This window comes from Lutjanus erythropterus, chromosome 2, assembly GCF_056507025.1.
Source record: "Lutjanus erythropterus isolate fLutEry1 chromosome 2, fLutEry1.hap2, whole genome shotgun sequence".
NCBI lineage: Eukaryota > Metazoa > Chordata > Actinopteri > Lutjaniformes > Lutjanidae > Lutjanus > Lutjanus erythropterus.
The window spans coordinates 10,284,932-10,300,961 of record NC_139318.1 but is presented as its reverse complement, the minus strand read 5'-3'; the positions used below and the strand labels follow the sequence as shown (position 1 = coordinate 10,300,961).

General features: G+C 40.9%; 1 protein-coding gene across 1 annotated transcript in view; it reads right to left on the bottom strand.

Moving 5' to 3' along the window:
• shq1 (SHQ1, H/ACA ribonucleoprotein assembly factor) overlaps positions 1–16,030 on the bottom strand; it is a 48,325-nt gene that overhangs the window by 22,827 nt on the left and 9,468 nt on the right. The window contains exons 8-9 of the mRNA XM_084727686.1: positions 8,501–8,658; positions 7,928–7,981 (exon numbers count right to left, since the gene is read on the bottom strand). Of these exons, the coding sequence (XP_084583812.1) occupies positions 7,928–7,981; positions 8,501–8,658 (212 nt within the window). The remainder of the gene's footprint in view (positions 1–7,927; positions 7,982–8,500; positions 8,659–16,030) is intronic.

Genomic DNA, 16,030 nt, shown 5'->3' with positions numbered 1-16,030 from the left:
CTTATAGGAAATTAAACATCCACTGTTTTACAGACGCTCAACACTGAGCTGAAGCAGCGAGACAAACTGAATCAAGCGAAGCAGCACGTGTATGAAAAAGGAGCAAAAAAGCCATTTATGTTACTAACGGATGGAGCAAGCCTTCAGTGCCTCCCACGAAAAGGGATGTAAATCAGTGTGTCCACCCGGGCATCATGTTTCCATCACTGCCTATCAGACCTGGAGCCAATAAATACCCCTGACTACTTCAAAGTCATTTGACCTGAGAGTCAAAGCCCAGTGTACCCTTTCCTACTGAAGAGTAGGAGAGAGTAGGTTTTTTGTTCAGTGTGAAAAGGGGCTTGAGATGCAACTGACGGTAAATGTTTGGCTCAGCCACATATTTTCAATCCAGGAATTTTTCATTTTTCCCTCATTCCCTTAGGTTGAATACTGGCTCCTATTGGCGTGCATTGCAGTCGCTGGTGCGCTAATTACTCCTAACAACTCCTCATTTATAGAGCTGGCAAAATAGGGGCTCACAACTCTTAAACACCTCTGCAGCCCTGGCCTGTTAATTGCTGCTTGTCTTTAATCACTGCCTTCACTCTCAGATTTTCTCTGCACTAATGGACACACACAGCCTGGAGACAGAAACAGAGATTTTTATCCCGCGTTCCTTTCTCTTCTTTTCTTTGTGGCTTGTTAGGGATGTGTTGCGAGCTTGCAAGTGCATGTCATCGGGGATCATGCTCTCCCTTGGGCTTGTTTAGCAGGAGTGTAAATAAGGTCTGCTGCTGCAGGGGAAGGGAGGGGGGGGGGGACTCACAGTCACACCAGCGCAGTCGACTGAGGACAAGTAAACATGCAGCAGATGGAGGGAGGAGGGGGAGAGGGGATGGCGGTGGGATAAGGTGGCAGGGGGAAGTGGAATGTTAGGCATAAGCGAGGCGAGAGGGATAGACAGCGAGAGCATTAAAAAAAAAAGAGAGAGTTGGCAGAGAGCGAGGATGGATTGAGGAAGCAGAGCTGATTTCAGCTGTGACACACAGACAGACAGGCAGTCAAAGACAGAGAGCGATCTATTGTAGAGCACGAGGTGAAGGGAAGAGGAGGAGGAGGGGGAGACAGGGAGCGGAGGGTTGAGCGAGGTGGCCTGTCAATAGGAGCTGACAGCTCTGCTGACTGACTGATGAGCAGTAAAGGGCTGCCAGGCAGGTGAAGACTGTTCTTTACTCCACTGTCACCACAGCAGGAAAACTACTACCTCTCAAACTGTGGTCATGGTCTAGACGCCTCCAAGCAGCCTCATCGGCCCGTTCATAATAAGTGACAAAATGCGTCTCGGGTGATTTGATCGCAAGCAGTGGCCATGTGTGCATGCCCAGCACCTAATGAGGACGCTCTGGGATCCAATCACTCAAGACACATTTGTAGGTGCTCTGGGACACACTTACCACCTCTGTAGTGGAGTGTGAACTTGCACGAGTCCCTGACGTTAATGAAGGAGGATCGTCTACTCAATGGCATCATCTGTCTCGTCAGATGTACGTGTTCATGCACAACTGCTGTCAAAGCGTGAAACAACTGGCAACACCAACCCTCTTGAGCTCTGACAATAAGAGAATAACACAGCAGAGTTAAGTATTGAGCAGCACATCTGGTCCATCAGTCAGCTGAGATTTAAACTTGATGAATGGTTGTTCGTTAAGGAGCTACAGCTGACAAGATGGGCACATACTCAAAAATGTGTTGCAAGTTTTAACCAAATTTCAGAGAAATTGGCAAAAAAAAAAAAAAGTATACAAAAGAATGCAGTTGGGTGATTAGTAGGAGTTGCTTCATCAAGATAAGCAGTTGGTGGTGCCAGTTCCCCCAGTCAGAAAACAATTACACCACTCCAGAAGAAGAGGACGCAAAAAGATTCCTTAATAAAGGGTGTGCCAGTGAAACCTTAAACTGGGGAAAACATTTGTTTGTTTCATGTATTAATGTGAGGAAGGTTACATCAGATCTAGGTGGAGTGATGATGGAAACGATAAGGAGACTGAAGAAACAGCTTATCAGCCACGTGACTTAAATGGTCGCTACATCAGACCTGGAAGAAGTGTTTCCATCTCATCTGCATTCACTCCTTGTTGAAAAAGACTAAAACCACGGAAAAGTCTGAGTACAAACATGAAACTCTCTCGGTTAGAGCATCAGCACAAAAGATATACAACCACAATAAAAAATGTGGTTCTTTGATTAAAAAAAAAGTTGAAGGTACAAGGCTGTGTGCATTTGCCAAAATCTATTTACTTTTAATTTGGGCTGAATTTCAGCAAGGATGACTCTGTGTTGTTTTCATCTGTGACGATGAAAGTTTCCAAATTCTCTACCTGTCTGATTTGTGCCTTTGCCATGGCAACTGTGGTCGAGACTTGTTGGTATTCTAGTAAGTTATTTTTTAGACCTTTTCTACCAGGGTAAAATGACAAAACACGCATTCTGAGAAATGAAGTTGAAATAATTAAAACTACTGGCTTGCTTGAGTTTTCTCCTACACTTTTCTCAACAGCAAATCAGCAAAAACATTTCTGCTGCAGATCTTCTGCTCACCAAAATTGTTGCTCTGGATCACAGTGAAGGAATTAACACCAATCATGTACGGTACATCTGTCTAGTCTTATGAGGGAGATGTGAAAATTGATGTGGAACCAGAAGTCCAAACATATGCCACATGTGTCTATGTTGTGCCTCCTATTAAGCCCTTGCATCAACTATAAATCCAGCTTAACATGAGATGCATTATGACAGTGTGAACTACAGTTTATAGCTTTTGATTTATAGATTTACATTTAATCTGGGTATGATTAGGGGCAATGCCTACATGGCTGCAAATGCATACTTTCCTCTACAATTCAAGTGCCCTACTACAAGTCTCCTAGAGGGGAGACAGAAAAACCACATTGTTTGACAAAACTACTGCAAAGATAATGCAAATTTATACAGTTTTGGCAACAACCCTGTGACTAATCATTTTATTCATCAAAATATTGTTCTCACAATACAGGGCCCTGTTCCAAGAAGCATTTTCACAGAGTAATCTGGATAATTTTGCTGACTAAAACGTGGAACCTCCTCAAATCTTGAACGGGCTGTGACGTAAGAAGACCTGTTCCAGGTCAGATTTTACGCTGCAAACTTATCTGAATTGCTCAGTGAACCAGTTTCTTGGAACAGACCCCAACAGTCAAAATTATACTTGCATGTTTACACTGTTTTGTTTTAAATTAAATCACCATTTTACGAAGGTGGGACCAAGTCATTGTTTTTCAAGTCACAAATAAGTCTCAAGTCTTTTCACTCAAGTCTCAAGTCAAAACTGAAAACTGAACTTTGAGTTTCAAGTCCAAAACACGTCAGCCATTGTGAGCCACTGTAACAACAGAACCTCCGTCTCAGTTTTATTGTTCTTTATCCAACTTCAAATGCCAAAGTTCGAAGTTGTTGTGTCCGTCTTTTCAATCCACATGTTATGCATACTGCAATTGTTATTTCTGGTGAACACAGCATAGTTTTTTTTAGCTACTTTAGTGTACCATATGCAACCATAAAAAGTAGAGTCAGATTCAGTCTCTGCTTTTAACCCAACAAAAAAAAAACATATCCACTGAATTATGTATTTGACCATACAAAATTACTGAAATAAATGATGGAGAGAAGGAAACAATAGAAAAAAGGTGTAATGAGCCTGGACCAAACGGTCAAAATGGAGAATTTTTTCTATCACTTACACTGGATGCAGCCATCATCGGCTATTTCTTGTTGCTCTGACATGTCAATGTGACTCAGAAAAAAGGAACACTTTGCACATGTATTTGATGAGACAGGTGCATGAGAGAGGGGCAAGTAGGACTTCCGCACAAATTTATCGCTATCAGCTCATTTACAAATGTAACTGACAATATTTGTGAATGTAGTATCTTTTAACTTTTTAGTCATTTGTATAGTTTTTGAGAATGCAGTTTAACCTTTAGGTATTTTTCCATTCAAACATTTTGGGGATACATTTAAGATTATTATTATATAGAGTCTTTTATTTTTTCAAATGCTGTTTTGGATACTGTAGTGTGTTTAATAACCCATTGATATTTCTGTCCCTTTTTTTGCACATGGAAAATGTGATTGGTTGCTAACAAACAACCACTCCCTATTTATGATGTCTTATTTTTTTCTGATAAATTTTTTTATTTATTCAAAATTTTGCAAGAATATTTTCAAATGTAAGTGCTATGTGTGACAAGTGCAAACAGAGCCCAGCAGCAGTCTTTCACATGCTTTGGTCTTGCCCAAAACTTGCCGCTTTCTGGTCACCCTTTTTTAACACTATTTCCAAGGTATGCAGCTGAAAAGTCATGTCTTCCCCTACTGTCAGTATTTTTGCTGTACTCTCCATGTGATTTTAGTCTCCCTGCTCACCTACAGAAGGTTATTGGTTTTTCTTCTCTATTAACTAGATGTTTAATTTTATTTCAGTGGAAGGACCCACCATCACAGGACCAACAATGATAGTGATGCAGAACATCAAGAAAAATGAAGAAAAATGAGATGCACCCTTAACGGCTCCACTAAGAGACTTGTTTTGGTTGTAGTTAGTTGTATTATTTATTTATGTTAATGTCTTGCACGTTATATGGAAAATCCCTGTAAATAAAGTGTTAAAAAAAAACAACTTTGGAAAGACGATATACATTAATAACAAGTGTAAGGAGCCACAGCAATTAATAGCAAAAAAAAATTGTGCTCAATTGTGCAAAATGACAACAAGACAAAAACAGGGGAAGTAAAAGAAAAAAGAAAAGGAAAAAAAAGAGGGGCAGAGAAGAAAGAAGAAAGAAAAAGGAACCCTCACTCCCTCCCGCCACCTCAGGGCATCACAGGACCAAATGCTGCAAACCAGGTTAGATGGCTAGATCTGTTCCTTTAATTCCTCGGCTGTGGACACCCACAGACCAATCGTGGACTCTCTGACTCCAATCTCACCAGCAGTGGACAAATATGGCCTCATGCTGGCACAAACTGTTTCCCTAATGAAGGTCTAGTCCCGAAACATGACAGAAAATGTCTTAGAGCAAGTTAGCCAAGTGTGTGGGAGTGTTTTTTGCATGCCAATGTGAAAAGCAAACTTAACGACTTGAAAACACCAGCGTGAATGGAACCAGGTTCTTATTGTTGACAGAGGCTAAGATGTTAGACAATATCAGCAACTCCTATTTCTGACACCTTTCACACACTTAGTCAACACACTCAAGTGATCGTCTGGCAGGTTGTGAGCAGACAGACCACACACACGCCCTATCATTTGCTCTTTGAATTGGGAACACCTGTTACTGCTGTTGTACAGGACTCAGGTACCGTGCCAAGTTCAACAATTAACAGCTCCCTGAAGCTCTCATTGAAGGCTCATGTCAGATAGACGCTGCACCTGGACTGTTCATTTCAGAGCAAATATCAGCCCGAGTCTCTAGTGTGTCTTCAAACATTGATGCAACTGTCAACATATTTATGCAAACCATGTGTGTATGTGTGAAAGCCGCACAGACACGTTCGTATCCAGCACTCCGATCGCCCTATAACACATCTACCCTATAATACATCCAACCTACCCGCCAGTCAAAACAAGTCTGCTCAATGACTGCGGCTGAGCCACGATCAGAGGCAACTGCAAGTGTAAGGATCACAGGAGGATAAATAATAAAACAGGAGCTGAACTGCTGTTTTACTCATCATATTCACATCGTTGGTATTTCAAAAGGTTAACAATTCAATATACAATGTTTTGTTTTTGCAAAGTTTGAAGGTCTGAAACACAAACTGTAGAAAACAATGGCAGAGACAGATAGACATCTCCTTGTCCTCTGGTTTTTTGCAATTCTCTCTTTTCCAGTTATAGAAAAGAAAAAGATATATTTAAATTATTAAACAACCTCGTTTCACAAGCAGTTCCTTGCCAACATAAACCTAAGCTCAAGAATAAAAGAACTAACTGTGAAAATTTCATCATTAAGCTCAAGCAAACCTCTAAACTCTGGATGAACTGTCTGTATATCTGACCTCCGTCCAGACATATAAGCATTTGTTTATTTGGTGGCGAGCTGAAACTAGAGAAGGGAATGAAACAACTTTAGTTTGTCTTGTTTTCATTTTAGAAATTGATAGAACAGTGTACAGAACTTTAAGTGACACTTGGATATAGAACGAACTCTGTTTCAAAGTACCGGTGTCACAGTGTGCTGAAATTTTAGTGGCGAGAGGGACTCAATCAGCAAGGCATCATGAATATCAAGAATGGTTGAGACACTCCAGACACAGTTGCGTGGTGAGGAACAGCAGCGTGCCAGCTTGGCACGTTGGGGCAGGTTGGCAACAAGACCTGCCAACACGTACTCTGAACACACATCTGTTCCTTGATGGAAACTAGTTCCATCTGTTAAACGGTCTCACCCTTAGCTGGCCAAAGAAAATTTCAAAAGCACAAGAGGTTAAGTCAGTAAAACAGGAAGGAATATTTAGAGGCAGCAACAATACAAACAAAGTTGAAGATCTAGATATGAGCAGGAAAAAGTGGAAGCAGATCCACACAGTGCAGCTTGAAACAAGGGTCTAAACTACCTTTTTTCAATAACATCCTGGAACCATCCCAAAGCTGATCCATCCCTAAGTGAATGCAAACCATCCCCAAGTCAAAATGTTTATTTATTTTATTGTTATCTACATTTGTTAGCAGTTTGAGGCATAATAAACACACCATTAAAATATTGAGGAAGTGATTACTTTTATTTATTTGTTTTGAGTTAACTGCTGTTTCTTGTTGTTTTATATATAGTTTATGTTCAGCACTTTGTAATTAACAGCTACTAGAGATGCAATGGCAGGTTCAGGTTGGATTAATTTAAAAATGTAAAACATATCATCCTATACAAAGTAGGCTTGTCAATGAGTCACTATTTTTTTAACTGACTCCGTGCCACACAATATTGAGCTTCAGTGTTAAACAGAGTGCGTGTCCTCTCACTGCAACTCTGCATCGAGATTCAGAGAATGGTTACTTTAAAAACAGCGGCCGTAAGACTGCACTTCACACTATGATGGTTAAATTTTAACTAAAATGACAGCATGAGAACTGAAGCTCCGTTGCTGTCAGCACTCATTTCAATTTGTCCTTACCTCAGCAATAGTTATACATACATAAGTCTCATTTTAGATATTATTATTATTATTATTATAAAATCCATCTCATCCCAGAGGCATCCCGAGGAAAGGAAGGATCCCTGTTTATTTTTAACCAATTTTCTATTGTCCCTGGGACGTCCTGGCATGTTGCCAGTCTTGAGCCTCGCATGAACAAAAAGAGTATTCCACTGTTATCACTGCACACCTAATGCATTGCTAGACTCTTGATGGACAATTTAAAAACAGTATCCAAAATTGATTCAGCAGAACCAGAGATACTGTCTTTTTTTTCCAAATTTCCTTCTTCCTCGTCAAAACCTTGTGCCTACATTACCCACAATGCAATTCTGACGTGGCATGCAAATTTAACTGCAAGCAGAGATGAGGAGCAGAACAGAAGTACAGAAGTCTTGTAAGCTCACATTTCAAACCAGTGATCTTTAATCCCAACTGACTGACTCAAGTGACATCACTTGAGGTAATTTATCAGGTTTCATGCAGTTGCTTTTGGAGCCACAGAGGGCTTTTTACAACTTTTTTACATGTGCAGCAATACTCCCAAAGACATTCTTGACATGTCAAAGCAGTGGAGTTCAGTCAGTGGACATTCTCACCAGGGACTGCAGATTAAAATCAACCTCTTGGCGTGTCTCCGACTAGCACTATTGAATAAACAAATGAATATGTGATAATTGTGAGATCTTATTTCCTTGTGTAATAACTGACTGACCTCCAGCCAGCAGAGAGCCCCGCTGAGTTTTCTGATAGTCCACGGTGACTCCACCTGCAGGGAAGAAGAGGACCACTTATCATCACAACAATAAGAGACAGGAAATAGAATGAGGACATACAGAAAGATTAATTCTGCTGAGAGAGAAGCAGCTCATTTCTCTTCACAGTAAAGAGCAGACTACAAACTAACTGAAATAAACTAGGGGACTTGTTCTAGACTCTCTCCATATCATATGGAAATTAACTTATGAATGGGTTTTGTTTTCATAGCTGGGTTTTAATTGAACATTCTGCTGGATCAAATATCTGTAGTATTTCATTCACATATTCTATAAAGCGTCTTTAACAATGAAATCAGCCTGGCTCACCTTGCCTTTCTGCAGCTACCTTAGAGGAGTGACACAAAGAGGCCTGGACTGAGCTCTCGGATCTGCTGGTAATCTCTTAAGGCTCTGAATGAAATGGAAGGGGGTCTAAAGGATTTGAGGATAGAGGGCTTTGTCATCCAAGGCTAAGTGCTGCTCAGAGGAGTTGCCTCTTCACACATACACACACTCACTCACTCACTTACATTGTGCTCTCCCTCTGTGGAGCGCACTTCATAGGAATAAGCCAGCAGGACGTCCACGAGGCTGAGCCACACTTGGTAACGGGACGTCTTGTCTAACAGGTAGGAACGGTTGGTGAATTTCCTCAGCTGCTCCTTTTCATCATCGGTGAATGACACAGCTGCAAAAGAACACAGATTTCAATGTATTTTAGCTCACGTCACCACGAGACCTCATAATATATTTTAGAATTTATTTTAAAGGACAGAGATGCCTAAAAACCCAGTGACAACACAAGAATGCAGTCAGGGTGTGAGAAGCAGTGACGTGGTGTTGGTGTTCAGGTGGAGGAGTTGCACACACACACTCCTTCCGTTTGCACACGTTAAGACAGAGGGAGTGTATAAACTGTGTAAAGTCAGTTTAGCATTTACACTAAGTCAGCTAAATCTGAAAATCCATCATTTTCTCTTGGTTTTGACCTTTGTCCACAATAAGCCAGTAATTTCATATCAAAAAATAAAGTTTTCTAACACAATCTCACAACTAGATCGAAAAGATGTCATGTTTTAACAATTCTTTTCACCCAATATTTGCTTCCTTTAGGGCATATTATTAGTGAACACTCCATCAACTTTAATTGTTATGCAGATGATACCCAATTATCTCTATTGATCAAGCCAAGACAGAATCAATCACCTGGCTTAACTTCAAGCATGTCTTGAGAACATGAAAAACTGGATGACCTGCAATCGCCTGTAACAAAACTGAGGTTATTGTACTTCAACATCTCACAAACTCATTATCTAAAGATATAGTTACTCTAGAAGGCACTGCCTGATCTCCAGCTCCACCATAAAGAATCAGAGTTATCTTTAATCAGGATATGTCCTTTAACTCCCACATAAAACATACTTCAAGGTCTGTTTTTTCACCTCCGTAACACTGCTTGTCTCAAACAGATGCAGAAAAACTAGTCCATGCGTTTATCAATGTGCCAAAGTTTCTGAAGACTCTCCAGCTGGACCAGAATGCCCTAGCACATGTACTGACGAGAACTAGGAAAAGAGATCATATTTCTCTTGTATTAGCTTCCCTGCATTGGCCTCCATTTAAAATCCAGAACGGAATTTAAAATCATTCAACTCATATACATAGCCCTTACTAGTCAGGCACCATGACATCTCAAAGAGCTCATAATAATCTATCACCCCACTAGAACACTGCTCTTGGAGTGGAGGGTTACTTGTGGTTCCTAGAGCCTCCAAAAGTAGAATGGGAGCCACATCCTTCAGCTTTCAAGCTAGTCTCTTGTGGAATCAGCTCCCAGTCCCATCAGCTTGGGTTCAGGAGGCAGACACCTCTTTGATAAAGTTTATAGTTAGGGCTGGCTCAGGTTTCCTGCAAACAACTGAAAGAGTCTGGATGTGCTCCAAATTTCTGCCTGTTACAGGAAGGTTTTTCCTCACCAGCCGCCTCAGTGCTTGTTCTTGGGGGGAACAACTGGGTTTACAAAGAGTACTGCCTAGACCTACTCTATTTCAACTGAGATAACTTTGTTATGATTTGCTATACAAATAAATTTGAATTTTAGCTGTGTTCGGTGTAGGCTTGAACGGCCCGGACTGGCTGCCTGATATTTCCTATCAATTCTCAACTAAATCTGCAGGAAGCCTGAGTTTTAGCACATGTGAGCACATCTAGCTGGGAGTGCATGTGTGCCCGCAAACTGAAGATTACAGTATGCAGTCAAACAGATACCCTCTCCAAATCTCATGAATGCTAACCATGCAAGTGTCAAAGTGTCATAGTCCAACCTTGAAATGTCATTATTATGGTAATACCACTGGATCAAGTGTCCAGCTGCAGGTGATTTTCATACTAGAACAGCAGCTTACAGTCCAGCTGTGTTGCAAAATTAAGTTTAAAATAAAGCTGTTTTCACAAATGAACTCATATGAACTATGTCCTGAAAAATCAGGTTGCAACATTCTATGGAGTTGCCCTTTCACACGTGTAGCACCCAACAGACTGTCCATGTCAGAAGTGTTCTCTCATGTTACAGTCTCATGATACTCTGCTGGTCTTTCATATAATGCTAATATTTAAAAAAAACAAAACATACTTGATACCTCTTTTGATACACGGGCAAAAAGGAAAAAGTCCTAGGCACACAAAATAGGATTTAGAAAAAGATTCTACACACTGTGCTGGTACAGTAAATGTCAGTGAATAATTTATTATTATTAACACTTATTTAAGATAAAATATAATTTCAGTTGCACTTTTAAGAAGAGGGCATAAGGGTTGTTTTGCACAGTTTATTCTACCTCAGAGATTAAAAAAAAATATAAATTAAAAGGGATTCTCTTTAATTTGTTAAAGACAAGAGAAAATATATGTTGCAGTTTTTATATAAATAAATATACATTCATTGCACAGTTTGTGTTTTGCAGCTACACGCTACCTCAGACATGTTGTGATTTTTATCTGAGAAATAATGACAGGAATATTTTTCAATCATAATTTGTCTGCAAGCTCATTCTGTTAAAAAAAAAAGAAAAAAAATTGTATCAAATCCTGAGTTGAACCTATCATTACATCCCTACTAAACGATGAATTAACGTGAAAATAATCTGCAGATTAATTGATTATGAAAATAATTGTTACTTATAGCCCTAAATTACCTGCTCTATTCATACATGGCGTCACACAGACTTTGGACTAGGGAGCTGGCAGGTATAAACATGTTTAGCCTACCGTCTGGTCCAACTAATTCAGACATTTGTGTTCACATGTACAGCTCCTCTGGGTAGTGTTAGTTAAGTGCAGAGTTGCAGTGCATGTGTGAAAGAGACTTCTGTATGAATATGGAAGGCAAAATGTGTCTAGTTGAGGCACAAAATGACAGGAGTTGATGAGGAGCAGACGCAAAATAGGCCAAATAAGCCTACATTAAATTAGTAGAATTAGTAAAGCCAATCCTATTTAGATTTGTTTGACAGCTGAATGGTTTGCATTAAGAAAATATAAAGTTCCCTCACATGAAAATATCTCAAAACCTCTGCATCCCTGCTCTCTGCAAATTCACTAACTGTCGCCTTTTGAAAGAGGCATCTGCTTAATGGGGATCTGTGGCAAGCCTAATGGGGCGGCACAAACAGACTTCAATCCCATTTAAGCTATCTGCATCGTTCAGTATTGAAAGGCGCGCTCAATGTCTGCAGGAACATGCTGTAACTCAACAGTTCTTTCTTTCACCCGGCAGCTTATAAAACAGCTGAAAGCAATTCCTCTCTCTGCATGAGGAGAGGAGAGTCCCCGCGCTGAGCCCCTGATGTGCGAGAAGCGCTGGTGTGTGTTGGCTGGGGCATGTACACAAACGCACAAAGTCGATATGTACAGTATGTACACACACACAGCGCTTCAAAATGATCTCTCTGGTTGCAGTGGGAACTTGGCTCTGCTGGGAAGGAGATTCCTGCTGCATTACGTCAGGTTTTAGCCGCCTGCGGACGCTACCTGAGTCCTACGTTAGTGCAGCTGCAGAGCACAGGCGAGCAGAACACACACAGACGGACACAAAGAACCACGTGCAACCACATCTGCATACTATCTTCTTCAAACAAAGGCACACACGTAGAGAGAAAGGGGTGAGAATATATTCAAATGAGAGCAACTGCCTCACAGGTGTACACCTCTGCAACCAGTCAGATTGTATTTTACATCCGTGTCAGACTTTAAACAAATTTTATAAGATATTAAACATATTTTTTTAGCAAAATGGAAGTTATCGCTTTATTGACATGTATGATTCTAGTGAATAATTTCCAGGGAGAAACAAGCTGTCTTCATTAGAGACTATTTTTACAGAGGAGTACAGAGGTCTGATAGAGAGCTGAACATCGTTTGGATATAAAATGTTATCACCTCATCATTTTGTCCTGTCTGTTATTTTTGAGCCTAAGTGGACATTTGTGCCAGTCCAAATGAAATTCCCTCCAGGCATTCCTGAGACATCACATTCAGGAAAATGGCACTTGAGGTCACAGTTACCTTGAACTCTGACCACCAAAATCTAATCAATTAATCCTTGAGTCCATGTGAATGTTTGCACCAAATGTAAAGGCATTCCCTCCAGATGTTCCAGAGACAGTGTTTATGAGAATGGGATGACATGAGGTCACAGTGAACTTTGACTTTGACCACCAAAATCTACTCTGTTCATCCTTGAGGCCAAGTGGACGTTCATGCTAAGCCTGCAGAAATAAAGTATTCTTAAGATATCATGTTTACAATAATGGGACAGAAGGTTTCTCACCACAGATTTAACATACTGCCTTGCAGAGTCAACATATATGCATGCAATCAGTGTCTCTCAAACACACACAAAGTAGATAAATGGCAGGATGCACAGGCACATGAGGAATAAAAAATATTTGCGCAAAAGATGGCTCTAGTATACAAATATTGACATACTGCGGTGTTTGTAAAAGTGTTTCTGTGGATCCTCATTCACACGAGGATACAAGTGTAGTCTGTTCTGAAGAAAGATGCTGCACAACACACTCAGGTTTTACAATTAAAATCAGACGCTCACAAATGCAAAATCTCAATGGTTACTGAGCACCGACTCCCCTGCAAGTTGGACTGAGCGGCCTCATGACGCTGATGCATTTTCTATTAGTTCTGCAGCCAAAGCACTGAGGCGAGGTGAGCAGACCTGATTGATTTACCCAACAACCACATTCATTCATCTCCGCTATGGAGCCAATCAGTTCTAATGGGCATTAGCTCACAGTGTATGAGGGCTTCTGCTGATTGCAAATTAATTTCTGACCTAATTCCTCCAGTTGGAACGGCAGCCTGGCTCTTCACTGCTCTCTACAGGTCCAGATGGCCTGATGGCATGGAGCAAATATGCTTTGTCAAAATACTGCTGAGCGTTGGAGAATGCTTCCAGAATTTCACAAATGTTAAGACGTCGACATGTGACCTTGGATGGCAGATATGGTTAACGTTGTCCATAAACACACTGTGACCGTGTCAAGTATGAAATCAAAGGGACATTTAATGTCACAGTCTCCTGAAACTGTAAACCTGTTGGTGCCATTTTACAATAAGACTGACTTTATAAATGATTTAGAGATGGTTCATTATTAGGTTATTCATTTGGTTGTAAAGACTTTATAAATCATTAATAAGCTGTTACAACACATCAAATTAAAAAGGGGCAACAGTGACCTGTCGCTTGCCTTTACTGTTAAGCCTCAGCTCTCATTGCTAACTTAGCTTTGTCTTCTCCATCAGCCAGCATTTCTACCTGTCAGCTTCCCCAGATATTTAACAGGTTAAGAGATGCCCCTTGAGAGCTGATGATTCGAATCATCAGTCTGAGACCTCTCAGATTATTCCAGTCGAGTCTTTCTTTACCCTTTGTTACAGGATGAAACAGACTGAAACTTGCAAAAATGCACAGGGAGAACATTTCAATTAAGAATTATAAATAAAGGGAATCATGTTTTTATATTTGCTGGCACACTTACTAAAAAAGATCCTTGTGGTGACATATGCTGGTGGGAGAAGGTGAAACAAGTGGTTGATAAGTTTCAGTTCTGTTTTTTTAGTGGTGTGAATCTACACAGAGCAAAGCAAAAGCAAGGCATCACAACAAACCACAAAATAACTGTGATGGAAGCAGAGGGTGATAGAAATGGAGAGCAGGTGATGCACAGCTACTTCACCCAAACGCCCTGCAGTGTGCAGGGCAGGCGACGCTTGCTTGTTTGCTTGTGCTTGTTTTTGCCACTGAGGCTCAGATTGTTATTTTAAGTGTCTGAAAACATAATGAAGAGAATCGCTACAGTGAGAGATTTTTCATTTAAGAGTAACGGGCGCAGAAACAGCTGTTTTATTGCTCTCGTCAAACTAACAAGACTCCCTTTGTCATTTAAAGATTGCCGTCACCAGCTTCATTCAAACTCGACAGAAACAAAATAAAACCCAAAACGTCTTTGTTCATCTTTCCTCCATTCCAACAATCACCAACTCTGATTTGGTCAAAATGAAGCCAGGGAGCGAGCAGGGCAGGTGACGCTCAGCACTGAGCTTCTTAACTGAACTAGAGGAGGACGCACACTTTTACCTTCTCTGTGTGAAAATTTGATGTTTTCTTACAGGAATTTAGAGTTACGCAGTGAACTGAAATAAAAGAAGAAATCATTGAATATTTCTATTAAACAATTCTGATTTGACTGAAACAATTACTGATCAGGTACAGCCGTAAATAAGTTACAAGCATTTAACCCCTGTCAGCATATCTTAATGGTCAAAAAGTTTCATGTGGCATATCAAATTAACGTATCAAATAACCAGATTCATACTCTAAAGTTTCATATTGTTTACCTTGACATTTTTAGCATGCAGTGACACTGTTCAACAGTTGCTGGTTATAAATGTTAGTTAATCATGAGTAAGATTAGTAAGCAGTAACTACATCTGGCCAGATAGTGAATCCACATCAGTGTTTTAAAACCTATTAAGAACTGTTTATTAATGATGTATAAAGTATTTACAACCTAATTATAAACCGTTAATGAATAATTTATGAGAGTAGTCTTGTAGTAAAGTGGTACCAACTTGTCTCTTGTCTTACTCGGTCAGAGGTCAGATTTCTAAAGCCAGCCATAACAAAGTGCAGCAGGTAGAGAGAGGCCGAGCTGTCAGGACCACTTAGCTGGACCAGTGTGTGAATGCAGGCCTTCAGTGGACAGCTGTGGCCTGTCAGTGTGCTGGCCCTGACACTGGAGAGCACAGAGGGGCCAGTTTCTACTTCATTAGCACTTGTGTCCACATCCATCTGTCAGGTGACATATATATCAGGCTTAGCAGAAGTGAAGGGGGGAAGGAGAAGTCTGAAAACCCACACAGAGGAGTTGTAGTCGCCGTTTTAAATATATGACAAACTGTTAAAATCATGAGCATGCTTTTAAGATTTGATGGCAAGCTGCTTAAATCTCCTGACCGACCGCCATTCTTCACACTCAGCTGAGGCTAATGCTATTCGACCTGTCAATCAAGTCATTAAGTTTAATTTGTCCCATTTATCTACGCCTGGGCTCCCGACTGAGGCACTCTGTCTTAGAATGCAGAATAAGGCGAGGGAGCCTGCAGGGCTACAGGGAACCATAATGTTCTTCGGAGGCTAAACTAATGGCCTTTGCATTGCTGAGCGAGGGCTGCTCGTCAGCGATCGGGCGCTCACGCTGGCGGAGATGCGACCGGCAGCACTCCCTCCTGCGATAATGGTATCAGTTTAATCTAAATCCTCTCTCAAGAGTACGACACCCATGCACTACACGTAAGCTGTGGCTGTGAGCCACACGCCTGCTTAAACAGTGGAAGTGCTGGAATTAGCAGGCTGTTAGAGAAGCCGGATGGCACAATTACACAGTCTCTCGCAGTGCCGAGGCTTCACGAGCTATCACTTAACAGAGAAAGGCTGAGCACAGAAATGAAGCTGGGAGGCTCCAGCCAACAAGCAGCACGTCTCA